Raw genomic sequence first — 26,780 nt, 5'->3', positions numbered from 1 at the left:
AAGGAAGTTTTGGTGCCGCAACAGTTCATTAAACTCAAATAAACCCTAACCAAACACAGTAAACCCTTGATTCCTTCAAATCCCAACTTGAATTTTGTAAAAACTGTACCTGAAAAATAAACCCCTAACCAAGCCAGTATGATCAAATCAAGAGATTAGAGTTTCAAAAATAAAAACAAAGCAGCGAAACCCTAACCTATGTTTTGTTCGGCTGGATTCCTTCATACCCTAACTTGCATTTCAGTTATTCTTTTCGTTCAGGGAAAAATCGGGAGGAGAATAAAGAGAGCGAATTTCTGTATCATCGTTAATGATGATTTTTTTCGTAGGGAAGAAACCTAGGTTTGTTCCTAGGTTTCTTCTAAGAATTTTTTTTTTGTTTTCGTTTTTTTTTTTAAGTGTGATAAATATAAAAATTTCTTTATTTTGTGAAGAAAAAGCCTTGTTTTTCTCTTCTTTATTTTGTAGCAAACTTTGCAGTAGATATTGACATTGTTGTTAAGAAGTTTTCAATAATAATAAACAATGGGGTATATGACCACAGTGGTTGGTCTTCACTACAATGTGTCTATAGCCAAACAGAGTACACTACCAATACGATAGAACCCCTAACCTACTATAACATGGGAGTTCGACCAGATAACTGGGCCAATCCTCGTTGGTCAAATTTCAGATGTTGCGGGCGCCACCGGACTATCCAAACCCAAGTGTTGGGGGTGGGTCACATGCACGACTCCTCAACCGATTAGTTTATCTAGTCGAGTTGAATCCGGTTCCTTCTGATATCTCGTAAGAGCATCTCCAACAGAGGGTGAAATTAATTTTTTTTAAATGTTTTTCCATATTTCATTCTTCGTGACAAACAAGAAGAGCATCTTCAATAAAAGGTGAAAGATTTATTTTTAATGCCACGTAGGATTTTAGACTTTTATTATAACTAAATTCATCTCCAACAGTAGGTCCTAGAAAACAGGAGGGATGAAACATTAATTTTGAAGGTTTTAAAGAAAGTCTTATTTAGACCTTCAGAATGACTTCCAAGTCATATTTTTGATTTTTAATAATTAATTATAAATAATTAAACGGTTAAGTCATCAGGTAAGATTTTCCAAGGATTAAACCTGTGTACTATTCGAGATTGTTTATTAGTTATGAGATGCTATATTTACTATTTAAAAATCTTCCTAAATATGGATCTCAATAAAATATCCATGTAGGATTATTAACACCCACTGTCTCTAAACAACGACCGGAGCTAGATCCCATATAGTATAAAAGCATCTCCAGTGCTTAGGCCTACATTAGGAAGATCAAATACTAAATATGAAGGTATTAAAAAAAGTCTTAACCAGGCTACATATTATTCTAAAATTTATTTAAATCTAAAATATATAGTATAATCTTGACTATTGGACATCCACGTAGGATTTTTTCGACGTACTACTGGAGATGCTCTAAAGGAGTGAACATTCGGGGCATCTGAACTTAGAAGTCTTGTCGAAAATTGGCAAAGATATGTAAAGATATTGAAGAAATCACATCGATCTCTGCTAGCGAACGGAAAGGTAAACCCACCATTTATCATCATCATCAAAGATCTCATATTTTCGAGTTAGGAGAATTAACCGGAACATTTTCGGAATTTCGTATAGGGCGTATTATTCTCCTAAAAAGTGTGAATCATTAACGAATAATACACAACGAATTATGTAGACCCTGTAATGACCTACCTCAAGGCCTGAATTAATGGTACCTAAAACAAATTTGCTATGTCTTATACCAGGATAGGTAAGGCAAAATTAAGGATAAAGGTTAAAGCCGAAACCTATAACAATGAAGTTGTAAAGCTACGTACGAGAAGCAAGCTAATACTCATCAGACAACAACAAAATTCAACTGAGTGCAATGGATAATAAATGAGCATCAGAATTTAAACATCTAAAGCTGGTAGATATTAAAGCAAAAGATGAAATCCTAACAAACAAGGCATAAAAGTAAATGTTTCTACACGAAGAAGTAAGCAATAAGATTATTACTTCTTCCCAAAAGAGAAGAAAGCTGAAAAAATAACATCATTCTCAGCATGTTCAACTTCATTTACATTAGCTTCAACCTCAGTAGACAGTAGTTGCTTGAACATCTGCCCCTTTAGTAACAGTGAGGGTTTCTTGAGCAGTTTCTTGATCATATTTTTGGTATTACAGTACCCAACACTTTAACTTCCGAAGTGCAGCATTTCCCGTGAATAAGAGTCCTGCGTTCTTAGTCTCCTCATATGGTGCAAACAGACGTTGGTTGGAACACACATGCTTGGTTTCCCAATCAAGAACGAATGGTTGGGGACACCGGGAACCGAAACTACTACGGGTGTCCGATAAGAGATGGTTCCATGTGTCCAATACGATAACTCCAAAGTTCCATGATACGGGGGACACGGCGGTACACATAAATATACATATATCGTAATTCCCAACTGTTGGAACCGGAAAATTCCAATTTTTTTCTCACATGATTTATCCTTGTTGGTTGTTGCTTAAGCATGTCTATACCATAGTTGTGTAGTCGACAAGAGTTTGGATAAATAATGAATTTAATAGCATAGTTATATGTCCGTGGACTATAGTGTCTTTTTTTTTGATCAAGAGAAGTTGTATTAAGAAGTAGAAGAATGTACATAGTTTCTACCAGAGGTAGATGAAAAAAAGAAAGCTATAGATTACATGAAGATAGAATCTCAGGTATTTAACACAGAACTTGAGAAACTCAAGTGAACACGATGTCCTGTTGCAGCTACCCAAGCTAGGACTGCAGATTTAACTTCGTTAACCAAGTCATCATCTATTTTATAAAGATATTGAGTTTCGAAACGTCTGCAGTTCCTTTCTCTCCAAATCGTACTAACAATTGCTGCCGGAATCAAATCCCAAATATAATTACCAGCGCTTGAGAATAAATGGTGATGCCACATATCTACTAAGATCTTCATAGAACCAGGCAGAACCCACACCCAACCTGTTTTAGGGATCAGGCTAAACCATATCTTGTATGCAATCTTACAATGGAGAAATAAGTCGTCTTGCGACTCAGCACCAATTCCACATAAAGCACAAGAATTATACAAGTTCAAACCTTTGTGTAGAAGTACATCTATGGTATTCAGTTTACCATGAATTATACTCCACATTAATATATTGATCTTAGGAGGTATTGTAGACTTCCAAATAAAATGATACGGAAAGTTGTCGACACCGGATTCACTAACCAGTTTTGCATAAAGTGATTTGACTATAAAGACCCCCGTGGTGTTGAGTCTCCATCTTCTCGTGTCTGGCAATCCATCCCGAGCTGGTGGGTTGTCGTCAATAACAGTTAGAAGTGCAGCGTAATCTTCAACCTCTAAAGAATGAAGTACTCTCTTGAAATCAAACTTCCAATTACTGTTCGAAGATACCATGTCTGTTAACTTGACGTTTCTATCTCTTGATAACTTATACAAATTTGGATAAACAGTTGCTAGAGGAAGTTGACCACACCATACATCATTCCAAAAGGAAATTCCTCTACCTGAATGTAAATACAATGTGCAGTTATCGTAGATTAATCCTGCCATTTCAGCAAGGCTCCGCCAACAAGAAACACCATAAGATTGAGTTATTTTACCGGGATTCCAAAAGGAGAAATCATCCCCATATTTTTTACTATAATTTGTACCAGAGTTTATTTTACCGGGATTCCAAAAGGACTATAGTTTCAGTATCCATAGAGAGATGAAATACAGCCACCCTATAAGACAATCAGAGCTAGAAGAAATGAAATGTGTTGACTAATTTCAGATAACTCTCATAGAGAGAATACAAAGGTATTAATACAAAATACCTGAAACAGACAGGCTGTAACAGCTGTAAAGACAGTTACAAGACTCTAGCTATTTACACACTAAACAAAGATAAGGGCACCTTCACTCTATAACCAGAACTGAAAAATACATTACATACAGTTACTCTTATACTCCCCCTCAAGCTTATAATGGGTAAAATGCATAATCTTGGAAACCAAGTAACAAATAAATGTGAAGCAACACCCTTTGTGAATATATCGGCCAGTTGAAGAAGAGAAGGCACAAACTTGATAATCAAGAACTTAGACTGAACTAAGTCTCTAATAAAATGGTAATCCATTTCAATGTGCTTCGTTCTTGCATGAAAAACCAATTGCAGGCAAGACTACTGGCACTAAGATTATCACAAAGAAGAGTAAAAGGTCTTGTAGAGGAAATACCTAATTCCTTGAGAAAATATGACAACCACAACATCTCAAAAGAAGTATTAGCAAGTGATTTGTATTCCTCTTCAGCCGAAGACCTTGAAACTACGGGTTGCTTCTTTGAAGTCCAAGAAATAAGTGATGAGCCCAAGAAAACATCATAACCAGAGGTACTTCTTCTTGAATCAGGGCAACCAGCCCAACCAGAATCTGAATAAGCTGTAACTGTAGAAATATTTGAAGAACCAAGAACAATTCCATATCCGAAACTGCCTTTAAGAAACCTTAAAATCCTCTTAACTAACTGCAAATGAGTAGTTGCAGGTTGATGCATAAATTGTGACGCATAAGAGACTGCAAATGCAATGTCAGGTCTTTTCATTGTAAGATACTGCAAGCCCCCAACAAGACTTCTATAGTGTAAAGGATATTGGAGTGGATCACCATAAAAAATAGAGCACCTTGGACCTTTGGCAACAAGAGTACTACAGGGCTTACAATCTACCATATCAGACTTAACCAAAAGCTCAAGAAATACTTCTTTTGAGTAAGTAATAAGGACTTAGTATCATAACTTCTAACAACCTCAATGCTCAAGAAATAATGAAGAGGTCCTAAAGCCTTCATTTTAAATTTTGTACTTAATGCGGAAATAAGAGAATTTAGCAAAGTACCTGAGCTGCCAGTCAAAATGATATCATCCACATACAAGAGGAGATACATAAGACCCTTGTCAGATTTTTAGAGGAAAAAGGATGATCACACTTAGACTGCTGAAAGACATATTGAAGAAGAAAGCCACTGAATCATTGAAACCAAGCCCTTGGTGCTTTTTTCAGGCCATATAAGGATTTTTTTTAAATGAAAAACGTAGTCTTATTTTCCTTCAACTAAAAATCCTGGTGGCTGCTCCATAAACACACATTCATTCAATTGTCCATGCAAAAAAGCATTACACACATCTAATTGTTGAATTTGCCATCCATTTTAAGCTGCAATAGTAAGAATGGTTCTAATAGTAGGTGCTTTCACTACTGGACTGAAAGTATCAGTATAGTCAACTCCATCTAACTGATTGTATCCCTTAGCAACCAACCTACTCTTAAACCTCTCAATAGTGCCATCAGGTTTTAACTTGAGTTTGTAAACACACTTACAACCCAGAACATTCATACCCTTCTGAAACTTTACCAAATCATAAGTATTTGCATCCTTTATGACATTCTTATTTCATGCAAACTACCCATTCAGGATTTTTCATTTCCTGCTTGAAAGTTTTAGGCTCTGTTGGTTGAAGTAGAGAACTAAAAGCTGTAGAAACAGGATGTTTTACAACATTGTTAGTCACAAAATCAGGTAAAAGCTTGGGTTTAGGAATACCAGATTGATATCTGGTAACATGAGCAGAAAAAGGGACTATATTTGATGCAGGAGAACCGAGTTGTTGTCCTGAAGTAGAAAACATCAACTGATTTGATGAAGGAATGAGTGTGGAAGTAGTATTATTTAGAGAAGAAGCATCAAGTAAAGACTGTGAAGGAGATGACTCAGTGGAACAAGGAACAACAGTAGTGGAGTAAGGAAAACAATTTTCATCAAAGACAACATGTCTTGGTGTATAAAGTTTCCCTGTGGACTTTTCATAACATCTATATCCTCTATGAAGTCTCTATGAAGAGGACTATAACCAATAAAAACACAAAGATGACTTAGGAGATAATTTGTCCTGCCTATAGGATCCTAAAGAAGGAAAGCAAGCTGAACCAAAGACTTTAAGAAAAGAAAAATCAGGAGGTTTATGAAATAATACTTCAAAAGGAGATTGAATGTTCAGCAGTTTAGTAGGTAATCTATTTATCAAAAAAGTGGCAGTATGGAAAGCATCATACCAAATTTTTTTTAATAAATGAGATTGTAAAAGCAGAGTGAGACCTACTTCAGTGATATGTTTTTGTTTCCTCTCAGCTAAACCATTTTGCTGAGAGGTATGTGGATTGGACGATCTCAAAATAATGCCAGATTAATCTAAAAATAGTTTAAAAGGGCCTTTGGACAATTCATAAGCATTATCACACTGAAAAGAAATAATTTTGGTAGCCAAAAGATTTTCATTTATTTGTTTGAAGTGTTGAAAAGATACAAGAGCATCAGACTTAGATTTCAAAGGATAGATCCAATGATATCTACTAAAGTCATCCATAAAGATAATGTAGTACTTGAATCCTAACAAAGACACTTCAGGGGAAGGTCCACAAACATCACAATGAACAAGTGCAGGAGGAGCAGTGGAAACTCTAGATGACAAAGTAAAAGGCAATTTTTTGCTCTTGCCTAACTGACAAGAATTACATAGAGACTCTAAAGACATAAACCCAGAAAGCTGAATTGGCTCAACTGAATGAAGTTTATGTAGAACTGCAGCAGCAGGATGACCAAGCATGTTGTGCCAAAGAGATGTAGGATCTGTGAGTGAGGCATGAAAGCAAGAAGTTGATGGAGAGTGATATGAATTGATGGGATATAAGTTGTTCAAAATAGAACCCTTAGCTAGTACATGTTTTGTAAAAACATCCTTTATAGATATCCCCAATCACATAACTCAAAAAAGCAATGATTATCTTTAGTAAATTTAGCAATGGAGAGTAAGTTAGCCTTTCAGGTAGGGATGTGTAACACCTTGTTGAGCTGAAAATTCTTATGAGGAGTAGATAAAGTAACATCACCAACATGAGAGATAGTTAGCAACTTACCATTTCCTATCATCACATTTGAGGAACAAGTGTAGGGAGCAGGATTAGTCAAAAGAGAGGCATCACTAGTCATGTGGTTGTGGTACCATAATCTGGAATAGTATCTTCAGATGCAGGACTCAGTTCAATTCCTGCAAAGGCTCTTTGCACTGAGTTGATGGAATTCCTATCTGGTTGATATCTGTAATAACACCTGCTTGCAGAATGACCAGTTCTTCTACAAAATTTGACACTTAACTGAAGACCAATCAAAAGTCCTCCTGTATTATTTCTTGAACCTCCTGAAGAGTTATTAGAATTACCACCTGAAGGACTACAAGAATTTCGACCAGAAGAACCACTGTTGCCTGAGGAACCCTTGCTGCTAGATCCAGAACCATTAGAATAAACACTATTCTTGAAGTTGCTCTTGTTCTTGTTAGAATTATTGCTCTTCTTGCCAGAATTTTTGTTCTTGCCATACATAGCTGAAGCATTCTGACTATCAAACATAGTGTTCATTTATGATTCTTGATCTTTTAACCATTGTTGATGATTAATTAGCCTAGCCTTAATCTCAGCAAAAGTTAAAGGAACTTCACGATTTTGTGCTGAGATTACAAAATTGTTGTGATCACGACCAAGACCATTGAGAATGTGCATTATAATGTCAGAATTACTTACTTTCTCATTAATAGATGCAGGATTATCAGTTATTGACTTGATTTGTTGTAGATAGTCTTCAACAGAACGATTTCCTCTACGAATTAAATGAAGTTGATTACGAAGCATCGATTTGCGAGTAGCAAACTGTGTAGTAAAGGTAGTTTCAAGATATTCCCAAATCTCACGAGCAGTAGATAATCCAAGAACATCACCTGAAACAGATTGTGTGAATGTAGCTTTTAAACAACTTGATACAAGACGATCCACCTTTATCCAATATAGCCAAGCCGGATTTTGAGTTTGAACAACATCAATCGTGATAAATCGAGGTGGTTCGACAATACTACCATAAACATAATCGAACAAATCAACTGAAATTAGGACCGACTCAAATTGATCCTTCCACAGTAGAAAATTAGTATGATCAAACTTCAAAGAGATGAAGTTTGCAATATTAGTAAATGGAAGTCGAAAACTGTAACGATCTTGTGTAAAAAAATCATCATAATCATCATTATTAGCAGCGGAAGAAGCTCGAGTTGCAGGTTTTGGAGGCATATTGTTATCAAGAAACTCAAAGATCATTCTGAAAATCGATCAAACCAGAAAGATAGGTGAATATTGAAAAGAAACAAGATCCAAAACGAGATCAAAGTAGATGAAATATGATGAAATTCTACCAGATCTGAAAAATGTTGTTGTAATCTGATCAAAGATCAGATTTGAAATAGGTAACGATGAAGTTGTTGTTAGGGTTTGCAATCTTGAAGGACTCTAACCTAATCTGATACCATATAAGATAATCAGAGCTAGAAGAAATGAAATGTGTTGACTAATTTCAGATAACTCTCAGAGAGAGAATACAAAGGTCTTAATACAAAACACATGAAACAGACAGGCTGTAACAGCTGTAAAGACAGTTACAAGACTCTATCTATTTACACACTAAACAAAGATAAGGGTACCTTCACTCTATAACTAGAACTAAGGGTGCACACGGTACGGTTCGGCTCGGTTCCTGCCTAGGCCGAGTACCTGTACCTCCCTAGGCTCGGTTCGAAAATTTTGGACCAGTACCTGTACCTTGTACCTCGGTTCCGGTACCATTAGGTACACGTACAGTACCAGTTAAGGTACCAATCGGTACTTTCTGTCATAATTCAAAGACAGATTTTCCTGTCATTTTTCCAGACAAATTGAGTACCTGTTTTACCTGTTTTTCAATATATTAATCAATATCTCAATCAAAGAACAAATTAACAACTAAAACGTAACAATAATACTAGCAAACCAAAGTTCCAAACAACCAAAGTCTTGAAAATCTGAAAAAAGAAAAAGTCAATAACACACAAACAAAGACAATAGTCTTAATTCTTACCACAATTCACTGGTGGTGGCATTATCAAGTAGCAGTAGCAATGACAGAATGATTGGATAGTGGTGGCAAACTGGCAATGCCAAATACAAAGTCTTGAGTCTTGATCTTCTATTCCATTTCCATGGCAGCAACACTTGTGGTGGCATTATTATTGATAGGACCAAGTAACACTACAAAAATAAGTAATAGCAGGTAGTAACTATTAGTCTATGTCTAATAGTGTCAAACACAAGTAAATAGATGGTGCTCTTTAAGTGTATTCTAAGATTCAGATGACTACATACATTTGAAGATTAAATTGACTACATGAATCAGAAATTAAACATGTATTCTAAGCATGTTCTCTGCATATCAAATGGCAGCATAAAGAAAAGGGATGAGATTGTGTGTGGAGATTAAGCATATGCCAGCAGGTATTTATAATTTTATATTGGGTTGGTTTTGGGATGACTTGTGATACTCTAATCGGATTTAGAATTCTAGTTCCAACAATAATAGGTTACTTGTTGTACTCTGAAACAGAATCAAGTTGTAGTAGAAAACAAAATTGCAAAATCAGCACCTCAAGTAGTATTTTAGTTAAACAAATTATACCCAGTTTAGTGGGATGATTAACCTTTGAATTAGTTCATTTTGCTTAACAATACAGTAATTAACTTACATTTAACATATAACAAAAGAAAGAAGAAACATGTATTCTAATCATTGTATTCATGAATCAGAAATTAGATTCCATTATAGCTTCTTTCTGCAAAAACTCCATAAACAAGCATATAGCAGACTAGAGATCCTAACTAACTCCTAGACTAGACCCAAAAACTCCATCAACAGGAAACATACATAAATTCCATCATTTCTAGTATCTTTCAAACATAAATATCTCCACAAAGTTGATCATTAGAAACCCATCTAAAATTTACAGTCCAATAAATAAACAGAGGAAGAAAGAAATGATTTACCTTTGGCTGAGAATTTGAGATTAAGGGTGCAGAGAGATATCAGAAAATTCCAAAATCCTAGAATTGGTCATGCAAATCATTATGTTATAAATTTATAATCAAACTAATGAAGCACAAATTAAATGATACAGATGACAGATCTAGATTGCATCTTACCTAATCAAATGATTAAGGAATCAGAAGATTCAGAACAAATAGATCGAGATTTCGGTTACCCAATTCACTCCTCAGTCTAAATTTAACTGAACACACACAAAAGGAAGATAATAATCAAAATCAAAATTAAAAACATCACAGATTCATAATAATCATAATCAAAGAAATTCCGGTTACCTGTTGTAGACTTCTTGTTAACTTATTGAATTAATCAAATAAACAGTGATGGATTTGGTGGTGTTTAACGTGTGTTCTTATGAACACAGTGATAGAGGAGGAGACTCAGGACAGGAGAGCGGCGAAGAAGAAGAAGGAAAAAGAAAATGAACCACTTCTATTTCTAACCCTAACTTCATTCCTATATATACTAGATATCTACCACCGTTAGATTAGATATAAATCTAACGATCACAAATGATCGATACAATCTGTACAGTTCGGCACGGGATATGGGTAGGGCCGAGTACCTATACCTCCCTAGCCCCGGTTCCTATTTTTTGGACCGGTACCTGTATCCCCTTCTTCAATTCGGGACAAAAACAGGTACGGTTCCACCGATTCCGGGACGCTCCGTCGGTCCGGCTCGGTTCCTATGCACCCTTAACTAGAACTGAAAAATACACTACATATTGTTACTCTTATAGAATCGGTGCAACTGAGCATACACGGGGGGCAAATTAGAGCATACCTTTTGAGTGTTGAGATCCATGAGTAAGCATTGCCACCATGTTAACAACTCCAAGACAGCTATCTACGTATATATAGAGCGTTGTTTTTTGTCGTTGTTTCCCTTCTTACACCAAGAATTTATCCACTTTTTCTTTTTGTATAGAGCCGACCTAGTTTTCTTAGCGTCATCATCATCAGCAACGGCAGTACTACTACGTTTTTGATCGGCTATGCACTACTATTAGTCGTAATCATTTTAGTATCATCAGTAGTAGTACTAGTACTACTTTTTTAATCGACTATACTACTGCTCTTGATCATCTTATTATTACCTGTTCTCATCACACATAGGCTGCCGAATATATTTCGATATATCTCGTAATCCCTTTCATCACCAGGATTCTCATTAGAGGTAGTATTATTTAACGTTGTATTTCCTTTGTCCTGATGATTCAAACATAAGCTCGGTTCCTTTTCATCATCATCGTCATCATCGTCATCATCAAGTAGTAGTGCGTACCGGCTTTCCAGCTTAACCAGTAGTGATAATGTCGTTACTGGTAAGTTACTCAGAGGCATCTGCCTATAATCTTCAGCAGAATTGTCCGGTGCAGAATCATCTGATTCCATATCATCAAAAGGGTACTTCCCCGGTCGTAGAAGTTAATAAAGAGATTGTAGCTAAAGCAGATTAGGACTTAGCTGTATGACATCTATAAGAATTAGGATTTATATTTTGGTTCTCAATATGATTTGTTTCCTACTAGGTAATCATTTATTGTTCGAATTCTATTTGGTTTAGTATTATTTTGTTTTCTTATAAAAGGGAACAAGTCTATTGTAGCTAAAGCACATTACAAATTTTCAACTTGCTTTCTCTCTACTTGCTTTGCTTACTGTCTGTATTTAATTGGTTTGAAGATGAGTGACATCAATGCTGCTTCTGCAACTATGGATCAACAGTTGCAATATGATCATTCACTTGACGTAACGCCGCCACAGCAAGGTGGATCCAAATCTTTTGATGATGATGGTCGACTTAAAAGAACAGGTAAATACTAATCATCACTTTTAATATTGTCAAAGTATTTTTCTTTTGACTGGAAAATATAAATATATATTGAAGATTGTGATTAAACCTGCAGGAACCATATGGACAGCGACTTCACATATTATAACGGCCGTCATAGGATCAGGAGTGCTGTCATTAGCATGGGCCATAGCTCAGCTTGGTTGGATTCTTGGTCCAGCTGTGATGTTGGTGTTCGCCTTTGTGATTTACTACACATCCTGTTTACTTTCTGACTGCTATAGAACTGGTGACCAAGTTACTGGCACGAGAAACTATACTTACATGGATGCTGTTAGCACAAATCTTGGTGGCTCTAAGGTCAAGCTTTGTGGGTTGATTCAATACATAAATCTTTTTGGTGTGGGAATTGGATATACGATTGCAGCATCCATAAGTATGATGTGAGTTCACCTAAACCTTCTATTTTGGGTTAATTTTTCTTTTCATTACATGCATAGTTAAATATAATTTTGTTCTGATCTCTTTTTGGTTTGTTAATTTGAACAAAACAGGGCTGTTGAGAGGTCCAACTGTTTCCATGCTAGCCACAATGATAACCCGTGCCTTACATCGAGTACCCCATACATGATCATATTTGGTGTATTACAAATCATATTCTCCCAAATACCAGACTTTGATCAAATTACATGGCTATCAAAGGTTGCTGCAGTCATGTCGTTTACTTATTCCGGGATCGGAATGGGTCTCGGAATCGCTAAAGTGGCAGGTTAGCTTCCTTTCTGTGATTCTTTTTTTTCTTCTAGTAATTGGTTTCATATTTATATTAAAATTGCTGAAATCTGTATACATTATTCTTTTGTTTAGAAAATGGGACATTCAAAGGAAGTCTGTCCGGAATTAGCATTGGTACGGTAACTCAAGCCCAAAAGATATGGAGGAAATCCCAAGCGCTTGGAAACATTGCTTTTGCTTACTCGTATTCGATGATCCTAATCGAAATTCAGGTACAAATTATTTTTTTACTTTTTCTAGCTGCACCTCTTTAGTCTTCATTACTAGGAAAAATTAAATCACTAACTGTGTTTATTTGGCACAAACAGGACACATTAAAAGCACCACCATCAGAAGCTACAACTATGAGGAAAGCAAGTTTATTCAGTGTTTCAACTACGACCATCTTCTACATGCTTTGTGGATGTATGGGCTATGCGGCATTCGGTGACATGGCACCAGGAAACCTTCTAACAGGGTTTGGGTTCTACAATCCATATTGGTTGGTCGATATTGCCAACGTTGCAATTGTAATTCACCTTGTTGGAGGTTACCAAGTCTATTGCCAGCCCTTATTTGCCTTCATCGAGAAATGTGCAGCAACTAAATGGCCAAAGAGTGATTTCGTCAACAAAAACTTTCAAGTACCTATCCCAGGATGCCGCCCTTACAATCTCAACCTATTCAGAGTTGTTTGGAGAACACTATTTGTGGTGCTAACTACACTTATATCGATGCTTCTTCCGTTCTTCAACGATGTTATTGGGATTATTGGCGCATTTGGCTTCTGGCCGTTAACTGTTTATTTCCCGGTGGAGATGTACATATCACAGAAAAAGATACCCAAGTGGAGTCCCAAATGGTTTTGCCTTCAACTACTGAGCGCTATTTGTTTAGTAATCTCAATTGCAGCTATAGCCGGATCAGTGGTAGGTGTCGTTGCTGATCTTAAGGTTTATCATCCCTTCAAATCTAACTATTGATGGCTCAAGGAAAGGAACCGTCCGCTGACTGAGAGAAATCGGCCACTAGGCATTCACCAAGTTGTAGTTCCCTGTTCATAACAATATTAAAAGTTTCGTATCAAATGTAGCATTTTACTCTTTTTGTTGCAGTAGTCCGTATGTATTAATTAATTTATGTGGAAATCAAGTACTATATGGTTCTCTTAACCTGTTTGTTCCCTTGTTCAATATTAACGTAAGACTTTCACAAGATTCGCTTAAAATATTTCACATTCATTCAAATACTGAGCACGTAGCCATGGTGTGGTCTACTGAATTGAGCATCAAGTTCTTTGACACATTTTCTTCTTCGATCGACAATCTTTCGTATAGTGGCCTTTTTTATCCACAAGCTAAACATTCACCATCACACTTATTTTCTTCTCTCTGCTACTTGATTCACTCAAAGTCATCATCTGAAATTCTTGGACTTGCGCCATGACAAACTTGCTATCTGTCATCTTGAGGTCCGAGAATCAAGCAACTATGAGTTTCTTCACTCCCCCGATTCGATCTATATTTCTTCTCTAAGGATCCCCATACTTCCTTGGCAGTATTCATAGGATGATAACACAAATATAGGTTGAACCCGATTTGGTCTATGTTTATTTTGTATTCTTTAGTGAGTGGGTTTCAATAACTAAGAAACCACATAATGAGAACAGTTACAAAATCTGGTGGAATATCTAAAGACGCTTTATTGCAGAGAGCTTGGTGCGTCGTTGCTGGCTGCTGTTGAACTTGAAGTTGATACAAGCCGGAGAAAACCTACCCTGACCAATCACTTGTTTCGTGAGTCGGTCCTGAAAGAAACAAGAATTATGGGAAAAATAAGCAATACAATTAGACTGTTGAGTTAATTGACTCACAGACATGATTAAACTGGAAATTTGGAATGTGAGGCACATTCGAGAGTTTAAGAGTAGACGAGAAAACACTTCGCCAATGTGTTTGCATTTGAACTAATGTTTGAACAGGTGAATAAGAAGTGAAAAATTGTAAAGAGTTGCAAATATGGTGTGTTGCACCACTATCTATAAACCAAGGATCAATAAAGGCAGTAGTTAGAAGTTTACCTGCAAAGTTCACTCGAGGCTCCATCGGTGTAGCTTCAGCTGGAGGACTTGCAGTAATGTTCTGTTGCTCTTCTTCTTGTTGAACAAGGCTAAAAATCCTCAGGTGTGGTCTATATTTATTTTGTATTCTTTAGTGGATGGGTTTCAATAACTAAGAAACCACATAATGAGAACAATTACGAAACCAAACAATTGAACAGAATAATCTAAAGATGAATAATCCATTTCAACGGCATCAATATCAACTTCTAATGATGCGCTATACATCTGATCTGACAGAGCAAATCAATCAGAGCTTGAAAAATTTGGCCAAAAGAAATCTTGCGAACACACTTAGATTGAGATGTCGGTTATTAATTTCATAAGGTAAAGCTGTTACCAAATGCGTTCTTCTTTTTCAGCTTGAAATCTGGAAAAATCCTTTCCACTGTTATATAATATGGGATACTCGAAGGTAGGAGCTGTTTGAATAATTCATCCTATGGATCCGCAATTTAATAACGGAAATACAGCGATAATCAAGGATCAACGTGAACATTTCTTCCAATATTGCTCTTCTTCTTGTTGAACAAGCTAGCCCAATCATAATAGGACCATCTCCAATAGCCCATCAAACACAAACCCATTACTTGAAGAACTCCAACAATTTGATTCATACATTAACCAACATGATTATTCTTAAAACAACAACCAAGATTGAATGATACAAGATTGTTAGTATCTTTTTTCTTAGAAACAACAAGAATTAAATTGACCCAGGTTTCTAAAACGACTTGGATTTTGGCAAACAGCAAACATACTTTGGAGCCTAAGAGTGCATGAAAAGCATCAACATGAAGCCAGTAAAACTAAGGAAAGCAAGATTATGTAACTACACTTGGTACATGGAACAATTCAAAAAATTAAATCCCAAGCATTCTCAATCTTTGGCCGTTAAATTTGTAAAAAATTCAAAATTTCCATCCCCAACCGTGTAGTGTTGATTGGTTGTGCTTCTTGTTTTACCAAGAAAAATACAAGGTAATCAGCAGAGCACTCACAATTGGGTCTGCATCGACCTTGGAAAGGCCTTGAGATAATGTAATTACGGTAAAGAGGCCGCTCTATTCCCTCCCTGGGAGTGAAGTCAATACAGACAAAGCAGTTGCGTCTGAACTTAAAGATAAATCTCCATTGGACTATAATGCTCATGCAACTCATCCTGTCCCATCTTCCTTTGAATTTTTTTGTAGGACTTGTCAAAATACCTCCAGTGATTTTGGATCATAATTCTACCTTTCATGTAATAAGAGAATATTTAAATGTTACAGGAAGAACAACACAATCGGATCTGTGGCGCAATGGTAGCGCGTCTGACTCCAGATCAGAAGGTTGCGTGTTCGATTCACGTCAGGTTCAGTTTTTTCATTATTTTTTTCCCTTTATTTGTTGTAACAGGATGAGTTGCATTTTGCTTTTCGAAATAAAAACCTTGTCGTTATTTTTTTTTGATTATGAATTCGAACAAGGTTAAGGAGAAAAACCTATTTTTTTCAATTTGCGCAACTGATGACATGATGTGATGCTGGGGTTATTGTAACCACAATAGCTGACCATGAGATGTGAACGTCGCAAGATATTGTCAGAGGTTACAGTTAGTTTCTGGCCACATCTAAGTATGATTTGGTTCAATTTTAAATGACTTAACACTTTCATAACAGATGACGTACTGTTAGCGATTTGCAGAATGTGTTGCAGAATCTGTGTCAATTTAATTGTCAGTTCCGTAAATAGCAGAGTTCAGAGAACTTTACTGTTAGCGTACAAGACTGAACACGACATACTGCAGTCACAAAGTATTAATTAGACTTAATCTACTACTAGCAACAGTCAAAGATTAATTCGAAGTGCTTCGCGTCAGAACCGTCTAGGAACATGCACTAGACTGTTTTAACAAACATACAGACATTAGACACCTCTATGTATGCTGTGGTGAACTGAATTGGTAACCTGCAGATAGTTAATTAAACTAATGTTCTAACCTGAACTAAATAAATCCAGTCTGCTAAATTTCTAGCAAGGAACCCAGACTTCGTATTGTGTGCAATACACCACAGTTGATTAATCCGTAAACAAAGCATTCAAATTGAATCAACTGATTGTAAAGTGAAGTATAACACGATACAATACACATCAGTCTTTGGATATATATGTCAATGCTAGTTAGCAGCATGTCAATTTATACTCGCAATAATTGTTGTTACATTTGCCTTGAAGAGTCCTGCAGATTCATCCGTCAGACAACCCTGCAACTGTTTTCTTCTCTCCACTTTTGCAAGGGGACAACTATGGATCTTGGGTCCGTGGCATTACCAAGGCCCTGAATGCAAAAGGGAAGCTTTGATTCGTGGATGGCTCTTTTCCTCCTCCAGCTGATGATCTAGCTTATCAATGTTGGAAGCGCGTTGTGATGACCTTGTTGGAAGCTGGCTGACATACGAGATAGTTGTTTGTATGCACCATCCTCCCACGCTATTTGGAAGGATCTTCAGGTACGATTTTGCATCTCCAACGCTCATATATTGTTAGGGTTAAAGTCTGCCATTGCTGCTATACGCCAAGAATCCATGTCTGTTTCATTGTACTAGACAAAAATCAAGACTTTATGGGACCAGTATGATTCCCTTTTTGCAACTCAAGTATGCATCTGTGGAGCTGGGAAATCCTTACTTGAACGTCTTGAACGTGATCGAGCTATGGAATTTCTGCAAGGCCTATATTTTGTATTCTTTAGTGGATGGGTTTCAATAACTAAGAAACCTCATAATAATGAGAACCATTATAAAACCACAGCGCCAAACCAAACCATAACCAAAAGATTGAACATAAAAAAAAATCTGAAGATTCAGATGAATAATCCATTTCAAGAGCAGCAACATCAACTTCTATTTTCGTAGAGTTCCTATGAAATGCTTTCTTCCCTGCCATATGATATGGGATATATATATAGTACTAGAAAGTAGGAGCTATTTGAATAATTCACCGTATGGATCCGTAATTTAATAACGGAAAACCAGCTATAATCAAGGATCAACATGAATATTTCTTCCAATGTTGCGTCCCAGACTAATCCAACTCACAAGCTAGCCCAATCAAAGTCCAACAATTTGATTCCTTCAAATCCCAACTTAAAAAATTAGGAAGAAAGTCAAAGATTACCATTGTTGCAATCTCCATTGCACCCTTAAAACTTCAGATTTTTCTAAGCACACTGAGGGGATTATGAAGAACCCTAACCTAACCTGCAAAGTCAAAAAAAAAGAAAGAAGAAAAATGATCAGAAAATTAAGAAACAAGCGCCACTGATACAAGAAAGTATTCTCTGTACAAAATCAAAAAAAGGTAGAGTTTAATACAAATATGAAACCAAAGTAATACTACAAACAACATAAAAGACCATGATTGTATATCCTATCAAAAATCAACAAATTGATTACTCAAATCCACCTCAATTCCCTTCACTCCCGAGTCCTAACTAATAAAAAGAAAAGAACACGTCCACCAATTTACACAATCAAGAATCAGAAAGAACACTAGTACTGCAAGGTTATAAATTGGCTGCATTGATTGGTTACCTGAAACCAACATAAATAAGGGTTTATCACAGTTGATTCGGGTTATTGATACACTTAACAAAATAAACAATCATCAAAATATCCATTAATAACCTCCATTATTAGGGTTCACACCTGCATGATAAACCTCGAGTGCAATAGTTTCGAGAGAGTCGAGCATCAACCGAAAAATCAAGAATACAAAGCAATCAACACAAAATCATGAAGAAAGTTTTCTAGGGATTAAATTCTCAGAGAACCAATAGCAGAAGAAAGAAACCGAAATATATTTATAAACGAAAAACCCACATAATTAATATTTGCTCTTCATAAACCTAAGACGTCTCTTTGATCAGGAAAGGAGAGAAGGAAGTTTTGGTGCCGCAACAGTTCATTAAACTCAAATAAACCCTAACCAAACACAGTAAACCCTTGATTCCTTCAAATCCCAACTTGAATTTTGTAAAAACTGTACCTGAAAAATAAACCCCTAACCAAGCCAGTATGATCAAATCAAGAGATTAGAGTTTCAAAAATAAAAACAAAGCAGCGAAACCCTAACCTATGTTTTGTTCGGCTGGATTCCTTCATACCCTAACTTGCATTTCAGTTATTCTTTTCGTTCAGGGAAAAATCGGGAGGAGAATAAAGAGAGCGAATTTCTGTATCATCGTTAATGATGATTTTTTTCGTAGGGAAGAAAACCTAGGTTTGTTCCTAGGTTTCTTCTAAGAATTTTTTTTTTGTTTTCGTTTTTTTTTTTAAGTGTGATAAATATAAAAATTTCTTTATTTTGTGAAGAAAAAGCCTTGTTTTTCTCTTCTTTATTTTGTAGCAAACTTTGCAGTAGATATTGACATTGTTGTTAAGAAGTTTTCAATAATAATAAACAATGGGGTATATGACCACAGTGGTTGGTCTTCACTACAATGTGTCTATAGCCAAACAGAGTACACTACCAATACGATAGAACCCCTAACCTACTATAACATGGGAGTTCGACCAGATAACTGGGCCAATCCTCGTTGGTCAAATTTCAGATGTTGCGGGCGCCACCGGACTATCCAAACCCAAGTGTTGGGGGTGGGTCACATGCACGACTCCTCAACCGATTAGTTTATCTAGTCGAGTTGAATCTGGTTCCTTCTCTGATATCTCGTAAGAGCATCTCCAACAGAGGGTGAAATTAATTTTTTTTAAATGTTTTTCCATATTTCATTCTTCGTGACAAACAAGAAAGAGCATCTTCAATAAAAGGTGAAAGATTTATTTTTTAATGCCACGTAGGATTTTAGACTTTTATTATAACTAAATTCATCTCCAACAGTAGGTCCTAGAAAACAGGAGGGATGAAACATTAATTTTGAAGGTTTTAAAGAAAGTCTTATTTAGACCTTCAGAATGACTTCCAAGTCATATTTTTGATTTTTAATAATTAATTATAATATAATTAAACGGTTAAGTCATCAGGTAAGATTTTCCAAGGATTAAACCTGTGTACTATTCGAGATTGTTTATTAGTTATGAGATGCTATATTTACCATATTTAAAAATCTTCCTAAATATGGATCTCAATAAAATATCCATGTAGGATTATTAACACCCACTGTCTCTAAACAACGACCGGAGCTAGATCCCATATAGTATAAAAGCATCTCCAGTGCTTAGGCCCTACATTAGGAAGATCAAATACTAAATATGAAGGTATTAAAAAAAAGTCTTAACCAGGCTACATATTATTCTAAAATTTATTTAAATCTAAAATATATAGTATAATCTTGACTATTGGACATCCACGTAGGATTCTTTTCGACGTACTACTGGAGATGCTCTAAAGGAGTGAACATTCGGGGCATCTGAACTTAGAAGTCTTGTCGAAAATTGGCAAAGATATGTAAAGATATTGAAGAAATCACATCGATCTCTTCTAGCGAACGGAAAGGTAAACCCACCATTTATCATCATCATCAAAGATCTCATATTTTCGAGTTAGGAGAATTAACCGGAACATTTTCGGGAATTTCGTATAGGGCGTATTATTCTCCTAAAAAGTGTGTGAATCATTAACGAATAATACACAACGAATTATGTTAGACCCTGTAAATGACCTACCTCAAGGCCTGAATTAATGGTACCTAAAACAAATTTGCTATGTCTTATACCAGGATAGGTAAGGCAAAATTAAGGATAAAGGTTAAAGCCGAAACCTATAACAATGAAGTTGTAAAGCTACGTACGAGAAGCAAGCTAATACTCATCAGACAACAACAAAATTCAACTGAGTGCAATGGATAATAAATGAGCATCAGAATTTAAACATCTAAAGCTGGTAGATATTAAAGCAAAAGATGAAATCCTAACAAAACAAGGCATAAAAGTAAATGTTTCTACACGAAGAAGTAAGCAATAAGATTATTACTTCTTCCCAAAAGAGAAGAAAGCTGAAAAAATAACATCATTCTCAGCATGTTCAACTTCATTTTACATTAGCTTCAACCTCAGTAGACAGTAGTTGCTTGAACATCTGCCCCTTTAGTAACAGTAAGGGTTTCTTGAGCAGTTTCTTGATCATATTTTTGGTATTACAGTACCCAACACTCTAACTTCCAAAGTGCAGCATTTCCCGTGAATAAGAGTTCTGCGTTCTTAGTCTCCTCATATGGTGCAAACAGACGTTGGTTGGAACAAACATGCTTGGTTTCCCAATCAAGAACGAATGGTGGGTGGACACCGGGGAACCGAAACTACTACGGGTGTCCGATAAGAGATGGTTCCATGTGTCCAATACGATAACTCCAAAGTTCCATGATACGGGGGGACACGGCGGTACACATAAATATACATATACCGTAATTCCCAACTGTTGGAACCGGAAAAATCCATTTTTCTTTCTCACATGAATTATCCTTGTTGGTAGTTGCTTAAGCATGTCTATACCATAGTTGTGTAGTCGACAAGAGTTTGGATAAATAATGAATTTAATAGCATAGTTATATGTCCGTGGACTATAGTGTCTTTTTTTGATCAAAAGGGAAGTTGTACTAAGAAGTAGAAGAATGTACATAGTTTCTACCATAGGTAGATGAAAAAAAGAAAGCTATAGATTACATGAAGATAGAATCCTAGGAATTTAACACAAAACTTGAGAAACTCAAGTGAATACGATGTCCTATTGCAGCTACCCAAGCTAGGACTGTAGATTTAACTTCGTTAACCAAGTCATCATCTGTTTTATAAAGATATTGAGTTTCGAAACGTCTGCATTTCCTTTCTCTCCAAATCGTACTAATAATTGTTGTCGGAATCAAATCCCAAATATAATTACCAGAGCTTGAGAATAAATGGTGATGCCACATATCTGCTAAGATCTTCATAGAACCAGGCAGAACCCACACCCAACCTGTTTTAGGGATCAGGCTAAACCATATCTTGTATGCAATCTTACAATGGAGAAATAAGTGGTCTTGCGACTCAGCACCAATTCCACATAAAAGCACAAGAATTATACAAGTTCAAACCTTTGTGTAGAAGTACATCTATGGTATTCAGTTTACCATGAATTATACTCCACATTAATATATTGATCTTAGGAGGTATTGCAGACTTCCAAATAAAATGATATGGAAAGTTGTCGACACCGGATTCACTAACCAGTTTTGCATAAAGTAATTTGACTATAAAGACCCCCGTGGTGTTGAGTCTCCATCTTCTCGTGTCTGGAAATCCATCCCGAGATGGTGGGTTGTCGCCAATAACAGTTAGAAGTGCAGTGTAATATTCAACCTCTAAAGAATGAAGTACTCTCTTGAAATCAAACTTCCAATTACCGTTCGAAGATACCATGTCTGCTAACTTGACGTTTCTATCTCTTGATAACTTATACAAATTTGGATAAACAGTTGCTAGAGGAAGTTGACCACACCATACATCATTCCAAAAGGAAATTCCTCTACCTGAATGTAAATACAATGTGCAGTTATCGTAGATTAATCCTTCCATTTCAGCAATGCTCCGCCAACAAGAAACACCATAAGATTGAGTTATTTTACCGGGATTCCAAAAGGAGAAATCATCCCCATATTTTTTTACTATAAATTTGTACCAGAGTTTATTTTACCGGGATTCCAAAAGGACTATAGTTTCAGTATCCATAGAGAGATGAAATACAGCCACCCTATAAGACAATCAGAGCTAGAAGAAATGAAATGTGTTGACTAATTTCAGATAACTCTCATAGAGAGAATACAAAGGTATTAATACAAAATACCTGAAACAGACAGGCTGTAACAGCTGTAAAGACAGTTACAAGACTCTAGCTATTTACACACTAAACAAAGATAAGGGCACCTTCACTCTATAACCAGAACTGAAAAATACATTACATACAGTTACTCTTATACTCCCCCTCAAGCTTATAATGGGTAAAATGCATAATCTTGGAAACCAAAGTAACAAATAAATGTGAAGCAACACCCTTTGTGAATATATCGGCCAGTTGAAGAAGAGAAGGCACAAACTTGATAATCAAGAACTTAGACTGAACTAAGTCTCTAATAAAATGGTAATCCATTTCAATGTGCTTCGTTCTTGCATGAAAAACCAGATTGCAGGCAAGACTACTGGCACTAAGATTATCACAAAGAAGAGTAAAAGGTCTTGTAGAGGAAATACCTAATTCCTTGAGAAAATATGACAACCACAACATCTCAAAAGAAGTATTAGCAAGTGATTTGTATTCCTCTTCAGCCGAAGACCTTGAAACTACGGGTTGCTTCTTTGAAGTCCAAGAAATAAGTGATGAGCCCAAGAAAACATCATAACCAGAGGTACTTCTTCTTGAATCAGGGCAACCAGCCCAACCAGAATCTGAATAAGCTGTAACTGTAGAAATATTTGAAGAACCAAGAACAATTCCATATCCGAAACTGCCTTTAAGAAACCTTAAAATCCTCTTAACTAACTGCAAATGAGTAGTTGCAGGTTGATGCATAAATTGTGACGCATAAGAGACTGCAAATGCAATGTCAGGTCTTTTCATTGTAAGATACTGCAAGCCCCCAACAAGACTTCTATAGTGTAAAGGATATTGGAGTGGATCACCATAAAAAAATAGAGCACCTTGGACCTTTGGCAACAAGAGTACTACAGGGCTTACAATCTACCATATCAGACTTAACCAAAAGCTCAAGAAAATACTTCTTTTGAGTAAGTAATAAGGACTTAGTATCATAACTTCTAACAACCTCAATGCTCAAGAAATAATGAAGAGGTCCTAAAGCCTTCATTTTAAATTTTGTACTTAATGCGGAAATAAGAGAATTTAGCAAAGTACCTGAGCTGCCAGTCAAAATGATATCATCCACATACAAGAGGAGATACATAAGACCCTTGTCAGATTTTTAGAGGAAAAAGGATGATCACACTTAGACTGCTGAAAGACATATTGAAGAAGAAAGCCACTGAATCATTGAAACCAAGCCCTTGGTGCTTTTTTCAGGCCATATAAGGATTTTTTTTAAATGAAAAACGTAGTCTTATTTTCCTTCAACTAAAAATCCTGGTGGCTGCTCCATAAACACACATTCATTCAATTGTCCATGCAAAAAAGCATTACACACATCTAATTGTTGAATTTGCCATCCATTTTAAGCTGCAATAGTAAGAATGGTTCTAATAGTAGGTGCTTTCACTACTGGACTGAAAGTATCAGTATAGTCAACTCCATCTAACTGATTGTATCCCTTAGCAACCAACCTACTCTTAAACCTCTCAATAGTGCCATCAGGTTTTAACTTGAGTTTGTAAACACACTTACAACCCAGAACATTCATACCCTTCTGAAACTTTACCAAATCATAAGTATTTGCATCCTTTATGACATTCTTATTTCATGCAAACTACCCATTCAGGATTTTTCATTTCCTGCTTGAAAGTTTTAGGCTCTGTTGGTTGAAGTAGAGAACTAAAAGCTGTAGAAACAGGATGTTTTACAACATTGTTAGTCACAAAATCAGGTAAAAGCTTGGGTTTAGGAATACCAGATTGATATCTGGTAACATGAGCAGAAAAAGGGACTATATTTGATGCAGGAGAACCGAGTTGTTGTCCTGAAGTAGAAAACATCAACTGATTTGATGAAGGAATGAGTGTGGAAGTAGTATTATTTAGAGAAGAAGCATCAAGTAAAGACTGTGAAGGAGATGACTCAGTGGAACAAGGAACAACAGTAGTGGAGTAAGGAAAACAATTTTCATCAAAGACAACATGTCTTGGTGTATAAAGTTTCCCTGTGGACTTTTCATAACATCTATATCCTCTATGAAGTCTCTATGAAGAGGACTATAACCAATAAAAACACATAAAGATGACTTAGGAGATAATTTGTCCTGCCTATAGGATCCTAAAGAAGGAAAGCAAGCTGAACCAAAGACTTTAAGAAAAGAAAAATCAGGAGGTTTATGAAATAATACTTCAAAAGGAGATTGAATGTTCAGCAGTTTAGTAGGTAATCTATTTATCAAAAAAGTGGCAGTATGGAAAGCATCATACCAAATTTTTTTTAATAAATGAGATTGTAAAAGCAGAGTGAGACCTACTTCAGTGATATGTTTTTGTTTCCTCTCAGCTAAACCATTTTGCTGAGAGGTATGTGGATTGGACGATCTCAAAATAATGCCAGATTAATCTAAAAATAGTTTAAAAGGGCCTTTGGACAATTCATAAGCATTATCACACTGAAAAGAAATAATTTTGGTAGCCAAAAGATTTTCATTTATTTGTTTGAAGTGTTGAAAAGATACAAGAGCATCAGACTTAGATTTCAAAGGATAGATCCAATGATATCTACTAAAGTCATCCATAAAGATAATGTAGTACTTGAATCCTAACAAAGACACTTCAGGGGAAGGTCCACAAACATCACAATGAACAAGTGCAGGAGGAGCAGTGGAAACTCTAGATGACAAAGTAAAAGGCAATTTTTTGCTCTTGCCTAACTGACAAGAATTACATAGAGACTCTAAAGACATAAACCCAGAAAGCTGAATTGGCTCAACTGAATGAAGTTTATGTAGAACTGCAGCAGCAGGATGACCAAGCATGTTGTGCCAAAGAGATGTAGGATCTGTGAGTGAGGCATGAAAGCAAGAAGTTGATGGAGAGTGATATGAATTGATGGGATATAAGTTGTTCAAAATAGAACCCTTAGCTAGTACATGTTTTGTAAAAACATCCTTTATTAGATATCCCCAATCACATAACTCAAAAAAGCAATGATTATCTTTAGTAAATTTAGCAATGGAGAGTAAGTTAGCCTTTCAGGTAGGGATGTGTAACACCTTGTTGAGCTGAAAATTCTTATGAGGAGTAGATAAAGTAACATCACCAACATGAGAGATAGTTAGCAACTTACCATTTCCTATCATCACATTTGAGGAACAAGTGTAGGGAGCAGGATTAGTCAAAAGAGAGGCATCACTAGTCATGTGGTTGTGGTACCATAATCTGGAATAGTATCTTCAGATGCAGGACTCAGTTCAATTCCTGCAAAGGCTCTTTGCACTGAGTTGATGGAATTCCTATCTGGTTGATATCTGTAATAACACCTGCTTGCAGAATGACCAGTTCTTCTACAAAATTTGACACTTAACTGAAGACCAATCAAAAGTCCTCCTGTATTATTTCTTGAACCTCCTGAAGAGTTATTAGAATTACCACCTGAAGGACTACAAGAATTTCGACCAGAAGAACCACTGTTGCCTGAGGAACCCTTGCTGCTAGATCCAGAACCATTAGAATAAACACTATTCTTGAAGTTGCTCTTGTTCTTGTTAGAATTATTGCTCTTCTTGCCAGAATTTTTGTTCTTGCCATACATAGCTGAAGCATTCTGACTATCAAACATAGTGTTCATTTATGATTCTTGATCTTTTAACCATTGTTGATGATTAATTAGCCTAGCCTTAATCTCAGCAAAAGTTAAAGGAACTTCACGATTTTGTGCTGAGATTACAAAATTGTTGTGATCACGACCAAGACCATTGAGAATGTGCATTATAATGTCAGAATTACTTACTTTCTCATTAATAGATGCAGGATTATCAGTTATTGACTTGATTTGTTGTAGATAGTCTTCAACAGAACGATTTCCTCTACGAATTAAATGAAGTTGATTACGAAGCATCGATTTGCGAGTAGCAAACTGTGTAGTAAAGGTAGTTTCAAGATATTCCCAAATCTCACGAGCAGTAGATAATCCAAGAACATCACCTGAAACAGATTGTGTGAATGTAGCTTTTAAACAACTTGATACAAGACGATCCACCTTTATCCAATATAGCCAAGCCGGATTTTGAGTTTGAACAACATCAATCGTGATAAATCGAGGTGGTTCGACAATACTACCATAAACATAATCGAACAAATCAACTGAAATTAGGACCGACTCAAATTGATCCTTCCACAGTAGAAAATTAGTATGATCA

At 36.1% G+C, this 26,780-nt stretch overlaps 1 protein-coding gene and 1 non-coding gene across 2 annotated transcripts; both read left to right on the top strand.

Annotated features, from left to right (window-relative positions):
* The first annotated feature begins 11,771 nt into the window (after positions 1-11,771).
* LOC113332549 (amino acid permease 3-like) lies at positions 11,772-13,878 on the top strand. Its single transcript, XM_026579092.1, has 5 exons — positions 11,772-11,871; positions 11,966-12,293; positions 12,405-12,619; positions 12,718-12,857; positions 12,954-13,878. Exons 1-5 carry the CDS (start codon positions 11,772-11,774, stop codon positions 13,605-13,607), a joined length of 1,437 nt encoding a protein of 478 aa, XP_026434877.1. The 3' UTR covers positions 13,608-13,878.
* Positions 13,879-16,030: 2,152 nt separating this feature from the next.
* TRNAW-CCA lies at positions 16,031-16,102 on the top strand. The gene has a single exon. It is a non-coding gene; the product is annotated as a tRNA-Trp (tRNA).
* The last annotated feature ends 10,678 nt before the right edge of the window (positions 16,103-26,780 follow it).

Source organism: Papaver somniferum, unplaced genomic scaffold (assembly GCF_003573695.1).
Source record: "Papaver somniferum cultivar HN1 unplaced genomic scaffold, ASM357369v1 unplaced-scaffold_131, whole genome shotgun sequence".
Classification (NCBI taxonomy): Eukaryota; Viridiplantae; Streptophyta; class Magnoliopsida; order Ranunculales; family Papaveraceae; genus Papaver; species Papaver somniferum.
Note: the sequence above shows the minus strand (reverse complement) of the source record. Positions and strands in the feature narration are given on the sequence as shown.

Coding starts and splice junctions, on each gene's coding strand:
- LOC113332549 (XM_026579092.1), top strand. CDS start 11,772: ATGGATCAACAGTTGCAATATGATCATTCACTTGACGTAACGCCGCCA. Junction 12,294..12,404: donor GCAGCATCCATAAGTATGAT/GTGAGTTCACCT, acceptor TGAACAAAACAG/GGCTGTTGAGAGGTCCAACT. Junction 12,858..12,953: donor TGATCCTAATCGAAATTCAG/GTACAAATTATT, acceptor TGGCACAAACAG/GACACATTAAAAGCACCACC.